This window comes from Glandiceps talaboti, chromosome 19 (genome assembly GCF_964340395.1).
Source record: "Glandiceps talaboti chromosome 19, keGlaTala1.1, whole genome shotgun sequence".
NCBI classification, from domain to species: domain Eukaryota; kingdom Metazoa; phylum Hemichordata; class Enteropneusta; family Spengelidae; genus Glandiceps; species Glandiceps talaboti.
This window is the reverse complement of record NC_135567.1, coordinates 12,653,580-12,671,576: the sequence shown is the minus strand read 5'-3', so window position 1 is coordinate 12,671,576 and position 17,997 is coordinate 12,653,580. Positions and strand designations below refer to the sequence as shown.

General features: G+C 36.1%; 1 protein-coding gene across 3 annotated transcripts in view; it reads right to left on the bottom strand.

The window, feature by feature from the left end:
- LOC144450190 (zonadhesin-like) overlaps nucleotides 1-17,997 on the bottom strand; it is a 33,329-nt gene that overhangs the window by 13,118 nt on the left and 2,214 nt on the right. The window contains exons 5-9 of one of the 3 annotated variants that reach the window (XM_078140773.1): nucleotides 17,659-17,814; nucleotides 17,337-17,487; nucleotides 17,023-17,199; nucleotides 16,685-16,884; nucleotides 16,226-16,403 (exon numbers count right to left, since the gene is read on the bottom strand). In XM_078140773.1, coding sequence (XP_077996899.1) covers nucleotides 16,226-16,403; nucleotides 16,685-16,884; nucleotides 17,023-17,199; nucleotides 17,337-17,487; nucleotides 17,659-17,814 — 862 coding nt within the window. Of the gene's footprint in view, nucleotides 1-827; nucleotides 2,331-3,580; nucleotides 3,704-5,040; nucleotides 5,774-16,225; nucleotides 16,404-16,684; nucleotides 16,885-17,022; nucleotides 17,200-17,336; nucleotides 17,488-17,658; nucleotides 17,815-17,997 lie in introns of those variants that run through there. The other 2 variants (XM_078140772.1, XM_078140771.1) reach the window with 2 other exon arrangements.

The following is a 17,997-nucleotide window of genomic DNA, read 5'->3' as shown; positions in this document are numbered from 1 at the left end:
TCCATATTTCATATTTAACCATTTTTACATAGCTTCATATTATTGAGAAATTTGACCCTAGCTTGCGCAATTATTCCCTGGCCAGTCAACTCAGCTGTATAATGGACAAGGGGACATGGTGTTATAGATTGTTATGTGAAGCATATACCCTCCATGGTGGAGGGTCTGTGTGAAGAAAGTAATCCATGCACCTCCTGAAGGGGTAATACATAGATTGTATACTTGCAAAGTTACGGAAATCTAAAAGACACTGTGTTATTAATCATATATGTCCATGCCAAGGATAATACTTGTCAAGTACTATGTGTACAGTGTGTGAAATCATCATATCAAAAGTAACTTTATCATATATTACAATGTATCTGAATATTGAGGGACTTGTCTGCTTTCTGTATAATTTGTATATATTTACAAATTCATAATCTTATTTTCAACCTATTCTGATGTACTTGCTCAAGCAATTATCTCACTGAATGTATTATTTGTACGTAGAGATAAAATCCCACAATTCCACAGTTTATAATAATGGAAACTTACTAATTGGACAATGGCATATTATTTGAAACCTCATTGAGAAGTATTTCTATCTGAAATCACCTCGGTCTGAAATATATATTTGCATAGTGAAGGAAATACTGACAATGAAATACCATTCGACAAACACTTTATTTATTACAAAATATGGAGACTTCAAAAGTACTTTATATATACACAGTGTTACACTTTATTTATTACAAAATATGGAGACTTCAAAAGTACTGTATATATACACAGTAACACACCAGTATTAGTAGAAACAACTCACACTACAATACCAATACTGATAATGTGAAAAAAATATCTGGCGATTTTCAAAAAACCTCATTCTTTCATTTTTCAAATGCTGACTCCTTTCAAAGGTATCACAACTGCCACTTTTTCTCTAAGCATTTGCTGTTTACCTCCCAACTGATATGGGAACTGTACCTGGGAGACAGTCATTGCACATCTGCTTTGAATTCTTTCAAGGGGAATGAACTGAGCTTCAGTCATTGTTTCAATATCTGGATACCACACTGTTGTATCACCACCAAAGAAATTGTACTTTGGATGTCTTTTCAACCACTTCACCCTAGCAATGATGTGTGACACTTTTCTTGACTTTCTCTCTTGTGTTAGCAAAATGATTTCACTGCGAAATAATTCAACAATAAACCCAACACAGTCTCTGTCACAGCTTGGATCAATTTCAGGCAAACCCGAAAATTCACTTTTTTTAAACCACTGTGCGACAACGTGTAAACTGTGATCTCTAGACAATGAGGAATAGTATAGCTGTCCTCCTTGCAAAACTCTTCGAAATGTTTCAATTAATCTTATCACAACTCTAACACTGCCACTTGGATACAAAACATCATACATTGCTTTCAACATTTCAACATCTTCTTGATCAAGAGCTGATGGTTTTATTGGTGGGAGAGGTTTTTGCATGTCATCTTCACAAAATGATATAGTGTCAAAATTACAACATTTCTGTTTTAAGAATTTCTCATAACAAAATTCCTCTCCTCCATGACCTGATTCCAGTAAGGTTCCCTTGCATGTCTTATCAATATCTATCATATTAAAGATGTCATCAGTTGTGTTACATTGTATAGTATGAATTTGAAAACCCTGTAAAAACTTTCGCATAAGTTGTATCTCAATGGAATGGTTATTGGTTGGGAATCCTCCCATAATCCCATTATACCGCTCGCATGAAAACAACCAAAATGAATAGACAGGTCCATAGTCCAACAAACAATCCTTTAAATGCATATGTAAATGAAGATTGGGTGTGCAAGATTCAGGTCCATACAATTTCTCAAATTTCTTGCAAAACAACCTGAGATAAGTATGTGCTGTGTGTACCATTTTCTTTGATATTGTCCTGTTACAAATGATCCTACATGCATGTACAAATGCTTTCCAGCAGTCTAAGTGTTCTCCTGTCACAATGCTGTCAAGGGCAAATAATGAGTATACACATGTCCAGTTCTTCCATTGATCTGCAGTAAAGCTTGCAAAACCTGAGCCAATCTTACTGGGAATTCTGCCAATGTCACTTGGTACTTTCAGGTCATCTACCCTTTTCTGGATCTTCTCAAAATCCTCATCTGTTATTATACTTTTCTTTTTCCATACTTTCAGAACATGTTTTGCCGTGCCAAGCAGCAAATTATGCATTGGGTCGACAAGGCAAAACCGTATTGCATCATAGTATGGCAGGCGGAATAAACTTGAAAAACGTGCTCCATACTGTTTTTCCACTTTATCTCTTTCCGTTTTTGTTTTTGCTTTCTTGGCAATCTCTGTAAATAAAATGAAACATTTCAATTGTATTAATATTAGTGACTGCAATTATGTCTATTATAGAGTACAACTTCATATCAGATGAAAAGTTAACACAATCACTTCGGAATAGGTACAGTTTTGTCCTAACCAGGTCTAATGAACAACCTTTTTGTACTACTAACACATTCAAAAATGTTTTTCATACACAATATGCCAATTGAGTGTTGACAATTTGATTTTGGCTTGTTTAAAAGTTGAAAGTACCATTTAAGTTATTAAACATTATTAGTTTTGATGACAGATGAACCTGATGTAAAATATATTCAGTAAATATTGCACACCGATTCACTGTCCTTGTCGTGGGGAACAAACAAAACAGTCAGTGTGAAAGGATTACATGAAATTTGCATTGCCCAGGCCCTTACTGCCATGATACATGAATGTCACTGTTAAAGTCTATATTTTATGTTTCCAAAACATGCAAGTCCTTTGTTTCCATATATATGTTTACATGTATCCTACAAAAGCTGGAATTTATCAACTGTCAAGGGTCCTTACACAAGTATGGTAGTTTCTAAATTACTCAGGCCATTTATGCTTTGTAGGTAAATCTAAAACACCAAACAGCTAAAAATCCACAAATTATATTTGGTGTATATGCTGATAAACACTTGGTAAATAAGGGTGGACCCTTCATAGGACTAGGTTATGTGTTCCTATGATCTCTGACATTTGCTATGGGTCAAGGCATATGGCCATATACTAAAATTGTAGTGAGAAAAGATGTTTATAACGAAATGTGTTGCACAAACTTACTGTACATCCTGAGTTACTTACTAAATCTTTCTAAGAAGAGTTTCTCAATTATGTTTTTTGAGTCTAAGAAAAGACACTTGTTTATACATTTGTGTGATTACTTAATACCATGACAGAACCCCATGACATGGGTGATAATGTGACATGCAAAGTGTATGTGGATTCATTTTGAAGTGTTATATATAATCATTCTTTAGGCTACTGGTACTCACATTGGAACTCATGCATATCATGTGATCAAAGCAATGTACAGTCAGAAACTACATACTTGTATACATATACACATCTGTGCCAACAGACCAGTTACAATACTGTACATGGCTGTGAATAGAACTCTGAAACCGTATAGAATTTACAGACCCTGTAACAGCACTTGTTCCACAATCCCTGTTACAGGATCTACACAGAGCCTGTCACAGACACTTCCTGCAATCTGTAAGATTTTACACACCTGCAAATCTTTTATGATCTTCATTGGAACGTGGCTCCCACTCTTCCGGATTGAATCCTGAATAGTCTGCCTTGCTTCCAAACCCATCAGTACGCTCAAAGATTCTCAGACATTTACTGCAACCTTTTCAAAGAGAAAAGAAGTAATTCAAGTACATGTATAAAAATGATAAACGTTGTACCTCCAACTGAAAATGTGAAATGTATAATATATACATATCATCATGTTATAAGACTGAAGTTGTTACTGTACTATTATTTAAGCAATAATCCACCCCCTGGGAATACTATACCAAGATGTTTTGACCAGTGAACTAAATATATGTATGAGCGATAGCGAGCGCATATATTGAGTTCACTGGTCAAAACTGAGTGGTATACCTTCCCCAGGGGGTGGTTTATCGCTATTATATTATACCAGTATATTGAAAATATCAGAAACAAGATATGAACTAATGTTTTCTAGTTTCATATGCGCCCCTGTGACCAATTTGCATAACTACAACGCTGATTTCAAGACAGCTGATCTTGACCTCAACCAAGACACAAATGCCGTGCAGTGACTGGATTTATTTTATCTGCTAGTCGTTTCTAGGGATAATCTGTACATTGATCGGCTCATTAAAAGTGTACAGTAATGAATAAACAACCTGTTTGACTCAAGGTATAAACTTGAAGTGGTTTATTGAATGCAGTATGCTTCGTGCCCGGTTGACATCGCGACTCGGCGGAGTGACATGGCTGCAGGTTGATATTTACAATTTTTTTTATATTTAATACTGGAAGTTACGTCAGTAGATTTTCCTTGTCCTTAATAGGTGATGATTTATACAAATGCACTATAATTTCCGTCGCAATTTCCAATAAAATATCATCTCATTGAGAAAATCCTCCTCTGACAATTTACAGAGTTCACTATCAGTATCACGGCGACCAACTACAATGCTCGCGTAGACGAACAACAGTGAACATCAAATTTGGGCATGTGCCAACTGTGCATCATTGCTCATTATAGACGTGCTACATGTAGTTTCATGTCTAGACCAATGAGATCTCTCGATTTGCACCATCAATATACTGGTATAATATCATGACTTATTCACACCTTCAAATGCATGCCCAGTCAAAATTTTAGCAGAATTTGCTAAATTCAGGAGTTAAGGAATTACAGATTTTTTACCAAAAAGACACATTTTGCAAATTTATCTCTATCAAATTATTAGTACCTGTATTTTACTACATGCAAGTGGGTCAAAATAGACCAAGGAGGCTGACTTATTCGCACAGGCCAATAGTAAATGTATGTGAAGAGTGTGGAGCAGAAGTTATGGTGTTGACCAAGAAATCAAATAGTCACATACTCACTACTTTGATTACAATAGGTAAAATTCTACTGTATGTACTTGTTTCTACTATTTTACTCCTGTCTGCTGCATGTAAATACCAGATAACTATACATACCTCTCTTAGCACCATGACCAAGGAAACCACCACACTTGCGACAAGCTGGTATATCACAGGACAGTGACAACAGAATCATACTGTATATATTCCATCCACAGTATGATGTATCCTCAAGTGGCACCCCATCATTCAGCTCTAGTAGTTCATCAACTAGTGGATCAAGGTATGAATTAATGTCACGTTTTGGTTCTGATGGACCTGGAATAACACCAACTAGGACAACATTCTCTGGTTTGAATCTCTCATCCCGGGGAAGATTTTGTATAACAAGGTATATTACACCAACTGAGTCATTTACATGCTTATATGGTTGAAACCAGTCAACATTGAGCATTACAGCAAATGTATTAGCAGCATCAGGCCCAGTCATGAATTCTTGCCAAATTCTACCATCATAGACATCAGCTAATATGTCTTCAGGGATTTGTCGCTGTGTCCATTGTTGACATTTCTCCCTAAAACCTGGTCTCTTTAGTAGTTCTTGTAGTGTATCTTTAACACTTCGATAGCAATACAGTCTTTTAGGATACAAGTATTCCCCGCCATTTTTTCCTCTCACCTTCTTCATTAAATATGCCCCACAAGGCCTTCGCTTCTTTCGTTGTGGATGGTTTGGGAATGAGACATTCGAGCATGTTCTTGACTTTTTTTTCCCTCTGCTGTTCATTTCAAATGCCTCTTCATACCTGTAACGTGAATGGCATTTGGGGCACATCACAAATTTCTGAAAGTTGTCTTTTTCTAAGCCAAGAAGATTCCTTACTCTGTGAAGCGTCACTGGAAATGCATTAGCAAAGGCTGTTAAGTTGCTGTTGTCAAGCAACATTCCAACAAATTTCAGTAGCCGAGATATTATGGTAAAAAGGATTACCATGGCTTTATCTGATACGCTGTATAGAAACTGCCACCGTAATAATAAAAGGAAGAACATCGTTATTGGCTTTTGAAATTGTGTGTAAGATAATTTCTCAGATTTGTCTTGTTTACTAATTGACTCTTCCATCGCAGCTGCCTCTTGCAGGTCACTCTCCTCCCATAACTCTTCATGTACACTTGCATCATCATTGATCTAATTAAAAAAGCGATAATATACCATATAAAAATGTGCTTGATGATAATGACAGAAATGCTGTACATGTAAGTATTCTAAAACATTCTTGACAAAACATGGCACCAAAAGCTCTACTACAATTTACCAAATGTTAAATTTCACATCGTAATTTCCATTGTAATCTATGTGATTGGTCCATTCAAATTGAGTGCAAGATGGTAAGGCTTAGAAATCGTCAGAATTAATGCCTTCCCGTTGACTATGACATCGATTGCACCTCTTTACTATGTCAGTTCTAAGCATATTTGCTTGAGAAAGATGGATTTTTATTGGTCAGAAGTCACATTGGCAATAATTTCATGACTTGAAAATACACTACTCACATTTGGTAGCCCTAGATCAGTCACATCCCTTTTGGGGTATGTACAATAGTGGCCATTTCGCATATAGGAAAACGTATAGTAATTCTTGTTGTTGATAATGATTTGTAATTACTCTCTTGTTGTTGTTTGTCAGTATTTATATATGTATTGTTTGTATGTTTGTTTGTATACACACAACTAACTAAGCCAGAGTGCCCTGTGCTCGTTGGTGAGAAATATGTTTATTATTTTGAATCACACCTTGTGTCCAGACTAAAACCAACTAACGAGTAATTTGGGAGCCGTCACTATTTATGACCTGGGGGGTCGCCATACATGCATGCAGGCATACATACATACATACATACATACATACATACATACATACATACATACATACATACATACAAACAAAATGTCAAACTCACCAGGCAATTGTTGTTACCGGTTGGTCTCTCTTCATTGCAAGTCACTGATTCATTGTCGGTATCACTGTTGTTACGTTCTGCATCGGAATCTGAATCGGAAGTTTCACAGTTGGTACTAGTAGGTTCGTCCATATGTGTACTGCAGGAATCATACACTGCGTGGGCATCATCATGAGGGTTACTGTTCGATGTCGCATTTATAGAACCTTTAACGCATGCTCCTCTGAGATTTCGATGAACATAGTATTGCGTTTTCGAAAGATTTTGACGACAATACATACACTGTTTGGTCATAAATAGACGCGTGCGTTTCGAAGAACTCTCTTCATCCGCCATATTCGTGCGATTGCTGACTCGGCACGAGTGTCGTATTTGGTGGCGCTGTTCAAATGGATGATGCTACTTTCTTTGAGGGGTGTCATCTAATTTGTACGTAAAACGACGATTTCAACTAAATTTTTTCATGGAAATACTTGTGATAGAGTTTAAAATAAGTCGATTTCTTCAACAGAAGTAATGCTAAGCTGCTACTTTGATATGTAACGACTTGAAAATGTGTTTGTCTGGTAAAAGTTTGTATTGTTAAGTCACTACCACACCCTGTAGTCATAATGCATATAGTAAGTTCCAAACTTGAGGTCCGTCGTGTTTTGCTTCCGCTGGGTCACTGTACAAGCAACTTTCGGAAATAGACTGTGGTCACCCAACGCTTCCAAAAACTTGTTTAACTAAAGTGCACCCAACGCTCCCATGATGTCTACATCTTCAGCTCGCGACCGTTTTCACAGATCACGCTTGTCGGAAGCAGAAGTGATTGCGGAGCTAGAAAACTCTCTAGGTGTTTCTCCGCTTACGACACCAAGTGCGACTCCAAGTCGCTCGTCGTCATCGTCCAACTCATCATCAAGAAATGCCAGTGGTACACGAAGTTTGATGAGCAGCTTTACCAGCCCTTCACTCGCAAGTCCAGACCATCAACGAAGCCTGAAGGCAATTGCCAACACCATTAACAATTTACAACATGATTTCAAGACCATGACAGAGGAGACAAGAGACCAGCTCTACGAAAAGTTAGATGCCTTACAGGAAGACGTGAAAAGTTTAAAAGAGGCTAGAGAAGGTCGTCATGATCCAGCAAACAACCCAAGCCGCCGGATGTGTATCGACCGTTCTTTGTTTGTAAGTATTGATATCTTTGTGTCTTGTTTTATATTTGGTCGCGTTTCACAATGACTCCAGACATAAAGGTGTGAACGTCGGATTAGTTAGAACAACACCTTTGTGGTCGGTACATGTACTATGCTTGAGTAAGATGTGTGTGTAACATTAAAGCCGTTAAAATTCAACTTTCAGTTTACGTGTACTGACAGAATCATGAAATCTCGATTAGTTTGTTTTTTTCTGTGAATCTTATACTGTATTCACAGAGGTTCATAGATTGCTCCTTGGAGGAACTAACACTTCAATCACAAAGAGAATAAAGTAGTAATTGTAATTAGCATAAAGAGGAATGTGTCCAAACAATCATATCTATCTTTGTGTACAATACAAATTACTATATGGAAGACACAGGATTCACATAGGATTAAGTAGCTGTTTAATTCAACATTTCGGCTTTACACAGAAAGCCTTCTTAATGAATAGAGCAATGTAGAGGCGTGTTATATATATATAGTATGTTCATACCACATTTAAAATGTTCTATAAAAAAATATCTGCACATATTTACTATCAACAATTTGACCAAAACTTGTTTTTGATTTTTTTTTTCATTCAAAATTGACATTTTTGACAAGAATCTCAAGGTCTTCAAGATCTTAAAAGATATTTATTACTTGTTGTATCATTATAAAAAATATGGATACTTGTAACACATTTTAAAATTAAATGTTTCGTAAATTTGACCAAAAATGTCATTTTTTCACCCAAAAAATGACATACTTGGAAAAGGTGTCCACTCTACACGATCTTAGTTGATATTTATTATACGAGCAATCAAATGCTGAAAGGAACATTTTTTATGGAAAATTAATTCATATGCTTAGTAAATTTGACCAAAAATGCCATTTTTGACTTTTTCAACCCAAAACTGACATTTTTGACAAGAATCTTGAGGTCTTCAGGAACTTGGTAGGTGAGGCCATTTTTATTTGAACAATTTCCCAACTAGACACCCATGGTAACCCATCAAATATCTTGAGCAATCGATCTAGCGACACACATACACATATCCAAACAGACAGACCCTTTGCTATGCCTATAGCTGCACTACTAAACCTTATCAGTTCAGTTGTGCTAACAATTACATTTTTGGTCAAATTTACCAAATATTTAATATTAAATTGTATTACAAGTATCCATATTTGTTACAAGGATACAACAAGTAATATATATCTACCAAGATCTTGAAGACCTCGAGATTCTTCATTCTTGTGAGTTTTGCCTGTTTGGTCAAATTTACTAAATGTGTGCAAATATTATTAGTAGAACATTTTAAATTGTGTATATTCTATACAACTATTATCTGCAAAGATCTTGAAGTCACCAAGACCCCCCCCCCCCAACACACACACACACACACACACACAACAAACTCCTATGAAAAACTAGGTTTTTCAGGGGTTGGCCCATTGACATGCAAATACAGCAACTTGATATCTTCTTCTTGGCATTATGCAATCTCAGACGACTAAAATACAGACTACAAACGTGGCTTTTCCCTTGATGTGATGGTATCACTTATTTTCTGTAGCGATAATCTTTTAATCCTAATTAGGGCCCTGCCTGGCAGCCATTTTGTTTGCAATTTTTCCATGTCCACAGCCATAACTCAGACATGCTTGAACAGATCTCATTCAAAGTTGGTATTAGGACAGTGTTCTATGACATACATATCCATTTTCATCGTGATATGATCCCCCATACCCGACCCATCCGTTATTGTTGTAGGCATGTTCCATGTCCAACAAGCAGACACAACATATCTAAGTCTGTTTGATTTAGGTTCACAAGTGTTGTTGTGTGATCAGAGTAGTGATAATTCCTTAAAAAACAATCATAGCGGGGCTATGTCATTCTCAATTACTTGTTTATGTATCAAGTTGGGATGTTACATTTTATCACATTAAGTAACATGATATAATATTTGTAGTGTTTGGTGTGATTTTGAAGACTTCTGTGTTTGTACTTTTTAGCGTCATGTGAAAAGACTGTATGCTGCCGTGGAGGACCATTTTGATGCTTCAAAAGAGTAAGTAGACCGTGTTAGTACTGTTACACTACATTGTATTTGTTGGGTGTGTGAAGGTTCTCCACTACATGTAACTACAGAGGTACATTTACTATTGAGAAATTCTGTAATATCATCTTGAAAATGGTAATGTACATCTTTGGTAATTGAATATTCAATGTTGTTGCCCAAAATACTATAAGTATATAACTCACAGCATATTCATCACTATATTTCAAATAGATCCAATGCAATAACAAATATTATTTTTTCCAAATTAATGAGTTTCAAATAAGGACTAATAGTATCTGTTATTTCACATACTTTTTTTTGTCAAATAGACAACATAGATAATCAGTTTTCATTCATAAGGGAATATCCACTTTAAGGATGTGCATTTGGGTCAAGTGTTGGAAGCACTGTTACTTAAGGTCTCAACAATAAATACTGTTTACACCACTGACTCTTAATTTTCTGAAAGGTCTTGTGGTCTGTGCTGCCATTGTGTTTGCTTTTATGTCTGAAAGTGAGAAAGATATTGATGTGAGAAGTTTTCCTTATGATAAACCCCTAACTAGATTGACAATTTAGAAAATAAAGTGTGTCGAGCTAAAATTCAACTCTATGTTGTTCTTTTCTAATGATACACTGAGGAATAGTCATTTGCATGTGCCTCGAAAACCTCCACATAACCTTGTTGTATCTCCCCTTAAATATTAGTTATGTTTGTAGAATTCTATAAATGTTGATTGCAAATGCTGAAGAATGGTTCATATTTTAAACATTTAAAACTTAACTCCATGTTTGTGTACACTTCATCATCAATGACTAGTATCAGTCTTGTAGTTCAACTAATAAGAATGTATCAACTAGCACTACTCCATTAAGAATGTGACAATTTGATATGTGAAGAAACTGTTGGAAAGATAATGCACAAAGAAATGTATTGGCTAATTACTTAGTTGACAGTCAATATCAGTTAAGTACAAAATCACTATTAGATTACTTAATTATGTGGAACCCTTATAATATCATGCGATTCAGGACTCAAATTTAACTCTCAGGTTTGGTAGTCAAATTTATCAAAGTGAAATTTCATCTGGAATTTTCCATTGACATGTCATAAGTTGTTATGGTCCTTCTTTGTTTAAATTTCATCTTGGATATTAGGTTTTAACAGTTTTTAAGATCTCTCTGTTTTATGTCGAACATTTTTGCAGTTTAACCCTCCGTGATGCTTTTTCTGTTTTTAGTGCTGTAAAGCGCATTGAGGCTGTTGTGTAATGTGCTGATAAGAATGTATTATTATTATAATTAACATAAGTTAGTACTAAAGTTCATGTGATTGCTAGTGAAACTTGATCTAACTGATTTTTTTTTAATTTTCTATACCAGGCTGTCAAATGACCGAAATAAGACAGTGTTCAAAATGCTCTTTGAACAAATGAAAGCAAAATACTTAGAACAGTATTCAGAAGAAGACATTGAGGGTGAGTGAATAGTTTCTATGTAAATATTATCTTTTTTTAGAAATGAGTTTACAAATGTGGCATACACCATATACCTTAAATCATTGTCATACATGTATCGGTAGTAATGTATGGTTTACTGTAAACCTAGATATTTTTGCTACTAAAATATTTTGTGATTTCACAGTCTTCAGTTAGTTCTTAAAGACTAATTTGTGCTATTTACCAGACTAGTACATTGTTAAAATATACGTGTGTATATATATTTTTAGGCAAAAAAATGTTTGTTTCCAATAACATGACTTGAGAAAACAGAGTGGGTACAGAAGGTCAGGATTTTATTTTAATTTAATGTGTTTTTTATTACTTCAACTCAAAGATACTTGTCTGTTATAATACTTCCATATCAGTTGATGATGTGTAAAAGAGTTAAATGAAGGCAATTGTGTAATTCAGAAGTAGACAAACACAATATACATTGTGTACAGAATGTGAATGTCGTTTTATAGTCTGAAAAGACATGGTTACTATCTGGAATGTGATCTTCAAAAAGTGATCAAAGATACTTTGACCATGGGCAGCCTAGGAACCATGTTACAGAAACAAAGAAACACAAACAAACATGCATGAGTAAATGGAATATCATTTTAAAGTCATGGATGACTATCTGTAGTTAACTATATAATATTTATATACAGGCCTGTATACTTTTGAAATAATATACTACAGCTCAATCCACTCTCATCGTCTTGTTTTGTTTGTATGGATGAATACATATATATAGAAACATGGTATATTATTTCAATAGTATACAGGCCTGTATATACATACATTGTATGTAATAAATGTGTAAAGATATTTATCCATGATATTCCATCTATCCATGCATATTTGTTTACATGTGTTTCTGTTTGCTTGTAACATACTTCCTAGGCTCACTGTGCTATGCTATGGCAACAAAATCTATATGAAAGATACAAGTAAATCATCATAATCTTACCTTTTTGCATGTAAAAATGTTTAGGGTTGGCAATTTAAAATAGGGCGGACGGTCGAATCATCAGACACACACTTTTTTTATTTACCTATACATAATGTTAATGTATATATATATATATATATATATATATAGAGAGAGAGAGAGAGAGAGAGAGAGAGAGAGAGAGAGAGAGAGAGAGAGAGAGAGAGAGAGAGAGAGAGAGAGAGAGAGAGAGAGAGAGAGAGAGAGAGAGAGAGAGAGAGAGAGAGAGTTGTCTGATGATCGCACAATGCGTGAAACTCCGAGTTAAAACCAAGAAAGAGTTCCAGTACTACCAAAACTATATATATATAGATATATATATAGGTCTAGTTATATAAATACATGTAATAAGATAATACATGTAAACACAAATATTAATAATTATTTGAGTTTCCTGATATGTTGATTATGTAAGTTACTTTACAGGGGTTCTATCATTTGGTGTTCATTGTTACATGGAAATGAGAAATGAATGTTTTTCTTCTGCATTGGAATTTTAGTTGCTGTTAGCCGGAAGTGGCAGAGAGAGAGAAGGTTATATATTGACAATTTAGATATGAATAAAGGAAGGACTGCCAAAACAAAACAAGTAAACAAGCTGAGATCTAGAAGAAAGAGGGTGAGTGCTTTACTGTGTGCTTTATTGTTTTAAGGCATGGTGTGTTTGTTTGTGTGTGTGTGTGTGTGTGTGTGTGTGTGTGTGTGTGTGTGTGTGTGTGTGTGTGTGTGTGATTTAACCACAAAAACTGCCAGACCGATTGCCTTGTAATTTGGTGGTGACATTAATTTGTGGTGTCTAGTTGGGAAATTGTTCAAAGCATCCCAGATATGTGATTGGGGTAAAAAATGTCATGATGTAAAACCATGAAATGGCTCTCCAGATCCCATAGGTTATGAAAATGTCTATTTCCTGGAGTGATAATTCCCTTTAACATAAGATTTCACATGTAAAAGATCATAGTAAGATGAAGCATCTGTGAAAAGTATGGTATAAGCAAAGTGAACTCATATACCGTATATGTGTACTTTGAAATTACTAATGTTGTTCTGTCCCTTTCTCCAGTTACTGGTAAGCAGAGGAAAAGAAGTCAAGGAAGAAGAAAGGGAGCTATGGGACAAGGTTGTAGAGGCAGGTGACATGATGATGTCCGATGAGGAAGATGGAAATGAGGACCAAAGGAATGTTTTGGTTATAAGATCACCCACATTTCGTTCCCAACAATTGGAAGATCTGATTACTACCCTTGACAATCGGATTTTAGACAACCAGGCGACTCTTAAACTAAGAAGAATTGGTGGACCGCCATCAAACAGACAGCCACCCAAAAATTGCCATGCCAGTCTTGTTAAAGAAGACAGAATATAAAAAAATCTAGTCTGTGCTCAACCACCCATGGATGTGATTCAGAACACTCATAAGTGTGAAATGTGTATAAACTCTGTTTAGTGTGCAATCTGTGCTATATTTTTTGAGTATTTTTATTTATATATAAAATTCACAACACCATTCAGCTTTTCTGTTTGATACAACCAGGCAGAAACTAACAACAAACTGCATATGCCACACTTCAATAGCCCGATCACATTTTTTTTGCTAGTCTAAATGAAATACAGCATCAAATGTATTGCAACTAAATATACACATTCGGGCACCAAATGCCTATGTAAATTTCCATTGTGGTGGTCATTTGATGAAGGGGGCATGTATAGTTCATTCCACTTCAACAAAATGTAGCATGTCCAGTTTGTCATTGGATTCTGTGTGGTTGTATCAAACAACAAAGCTGCATGGTGTTGTTGAAGTGGGTGCTGCCATGTTTGTTTTGATGTATATGTGTGCTACCATACTCCGGTTGTCACATCGTCAACATAACATCGTCATGCATTGCAATATTGTAACAGTAGGTCTGTTAGCACATTTATCGTGACATTGTAATGAGTATATATGAGGCATCATTGTACCTCTAGAAATTGTTAAATAATATTTGTAATGAGGAGTCTGTGGGAAGCCTGTTTCTAATCTAACCAATTTGTTCTTGGGGAACATAAAATGTGTATGACATGCAGTCATTTGGTGATCCCTCAATGTTTTAGTTGTAAAACATGGCAAAAATACACTTGATCAATGTATTGCTCAAAGAACTGCAGTTTGAAAGATTGTGTTGAATTGGTTGAGATAATGTTGGTAGGGATAAGCATATTGGGACCTATAATGTTATATGTTGGCACCTAAAAAATACACTAGTGAGTGAACATGATGCTTTAAGAACTCAGATGGTTTTTTTTTCCTGTAAGTGTACAAACTCAGCTTAGTGTGCAATTTATGTTACATTTTTTTGAGTATATTTATTTATATATAAAGTAAATTCACAACACCATTCAGCTTTTCTGTTTGATACAACCAGGCAGAAACTAACAACAAACTGCATATGCCACACTTCAATAGCCTGGTTGCATTTTTTTTTGTTACAATTAGTCTAAAGAAATTCTTTGATCTTTTTATTTCAGTGGTAAAGACATTTTATTATCAATCATCTCAGGTACAGAGTTATTTTCTTAATAAAGTTTTTTTTTATGTTCAGACAAACTTATGATTGCATTTCGTCCTTTGTTGATGTGGGTGTTACTGTTGTTAATATGTGTTAATATTCCTTCTCTACCCCCCCCCCTTCCTCCTACTGTGATAACCCTCAAATTTAGGTTATCAAGCACATGGCAGTGTCTTGCTGATGTCATTTGTGAATGTACAGTTTGTGGGTGAGCTACATTGTATGGTATGTCTGTGGTATTGTGTATGCAATGGTTGGTGTTGTAGTTGTTATTCCATGTTCCCTGGTCCTGTATAGCTCGCTAGGTTCTCTAGCTATAGCTAGGTGTCAGAGCATAGAACCAGAATATATTCGTACATTTGATCATAAGATTCGATCACAATAAGATGAATAAATGTAAAATAAAGAAGGCCTAATAGAATAAGCAGGTTTATAAGCCGACCTGTATCCCCGTGTAGCGACCCGTGCCCGGTACCCTGCAGAGCGCCGGCCAAGCGCGATCGAGCCGTGCATATTGCTCGATTGGGTGACCTTTGACCGAAGTAATGACCTTTCAGTTGACCTATGATTATGGAAATTTTGACAATATGCATATGCATGATGATATATGTGTGGCATTTGAATAGCTACGTATACGTTGCATAGCGCTAGATCTACGTACTATGTGCGTAGGTGTACCGTTGATCGGCTTCAATGTACGTACTGACACACTTCCTGTCAGCGTGAATATACCGACTACGTATATTAAGCGTACTGGGATGTTCCGTCTATGGTAATATACGCTACGTAGATTTAGTGCACACGGAAGATGTGCGTTCACGTAGACCTAAGTGTATCACTGTACATTAGAAATATACGTGTCCGTCGGCATGAATGTACGTTCAGGAGATCCACTTTTTTGCCCAGTGCCTCTTGCCCACCCATCCACCAGCCGGTTAGTCAGCCAATCAGTTGGCAAACCAGCCAATCAACACAGTCACCAAATCAATCAAATCCTCATGTCAACATAATCATATCTCATTTGCCTCAGAAGACTTATGTTGTTCTGAATATATTGAAGACATACCACCTACCTAGAGTACATGTTAGACCATCCCCTGTATAACTATCATCGCAGTGGCATCCATAATCATCACCATCATGTTCACAGTATGCATTATTGTCACATGTCTGTGGTGTGCAGTTGATGACACCGTTAACAGTACAATTACAAACCTCTTCACAGCCATAAGGTATGAAGGTCATTCCTCGCTAAGATAAAGAAGTAAATTAAAGGCCACTTTTCGAAACTATAGTTTAGATAAATATTTCTTACAGTAAATGAAATATTTAGTTATAGTCAAGCTAAAATGATCGCGCTATGCATATACTTTACATATCCAGACTTTGGAGTACTAACATCCGACCAGAGCTCATACTGATACTGTACTTCAGCTTTCAGTCAAACGATTATTAACGTTAGTAACACATTATATCTACATGGGTTTCTGGACACAATCCATAAGATGTGTCATATTCAAAGGAACACCTACCTTATATATCTGTCCCTTGTATCTGCAGCCACACTCATCGATATGAACACACACATTTCCATCCAACACTGTACCCCCACTGCATTCGCAGCCTTCAACTGGTCTTTCAGAACAACTTCGCTCTGCATCTGGATCAACACAGGTTGCAGGACATGCCGATGTCGATTGTCTGTAAACAGCAGGCGACACACAATCCATAGCTGTAAAGAACAATAGGTACGCAGATATTGAATGACTTACTTACTTTTTTAATCCTTTAGCCATTGGATGAATACAAGCAGACTATTCTACCTCAAGGTGGAAAAAGACAAGGATAAGATTATGCAAAAATGGCTTACGACATAAATCTTCACTTCGCCAGTCTTCAAGTTCTCCACCATTTTGTACACACTTTCCAGCAAAGTTTTCCAAGTTGTCACAGAGGGATCCGTTTCCGGGAATGGCGCACGTGTCATAAACACAGGTCTCATAAAAGACCTCTTGATCTACTGACTCATGACAGCCTGCAAATGGACCTATGGATGTAAAGTACAAAAATGTCCCCAACTTAACGAATTCTTCAAGTAACAGGTAAAAAATGCTTTAAGTGATAAATAATGACTATTTGAGACCACCATTATTATCAGTATACTTCAACAAAGCCTAAGCTTACCTGATTGGTCTTTCAAAATGCCACAAGCTTCTTCTATCTTTGTTATTACTTCATCTGGCAATTCGGCACATGGGTCAGGATCTGCTGTCACACCATCACAATCAACGGGGTTTGCAACCCAACTGTCGCCAAAGACGACAGTATCGTCAATCTGTTGGATATAAAATGGTAGGTTTATGCCACAAATTAATTCAGATGGGATTTACAATCTCAATGTCCTCTCTATCTCGATACCGAGTACATAATCATTTTAATCTACTGTAATTTTCTGGAATCAACACTGACACCTAATCTGATCGACCTCATGCATTTTACCACCTACCTGTGTTCCATCAGGGCTTTTCAGGTCATTGGTCTTGTCACCATCAAGAGTACCACACAGACCACAAGTTCCATTCCAGTAGGTGTAGGGAACATGCACGGCCACGCTGTTTTTAGTGTCCCAAATAACAACCAGTCCAAAATCAGCCACCAATTTCTGTTGACATATTGACCAATGTGTTATAATTTATTAGTATTATTATTTCACAAACTAATCTCTCACGTTATACACTATTTGTATCAAGTATGTATACAACTAGACAAGCCAGCTCTCTGATTAGGCGCAGGCATATTTCAGTAATAAGCTGAATATAGTATATAACATAGACTCTTCACGGGA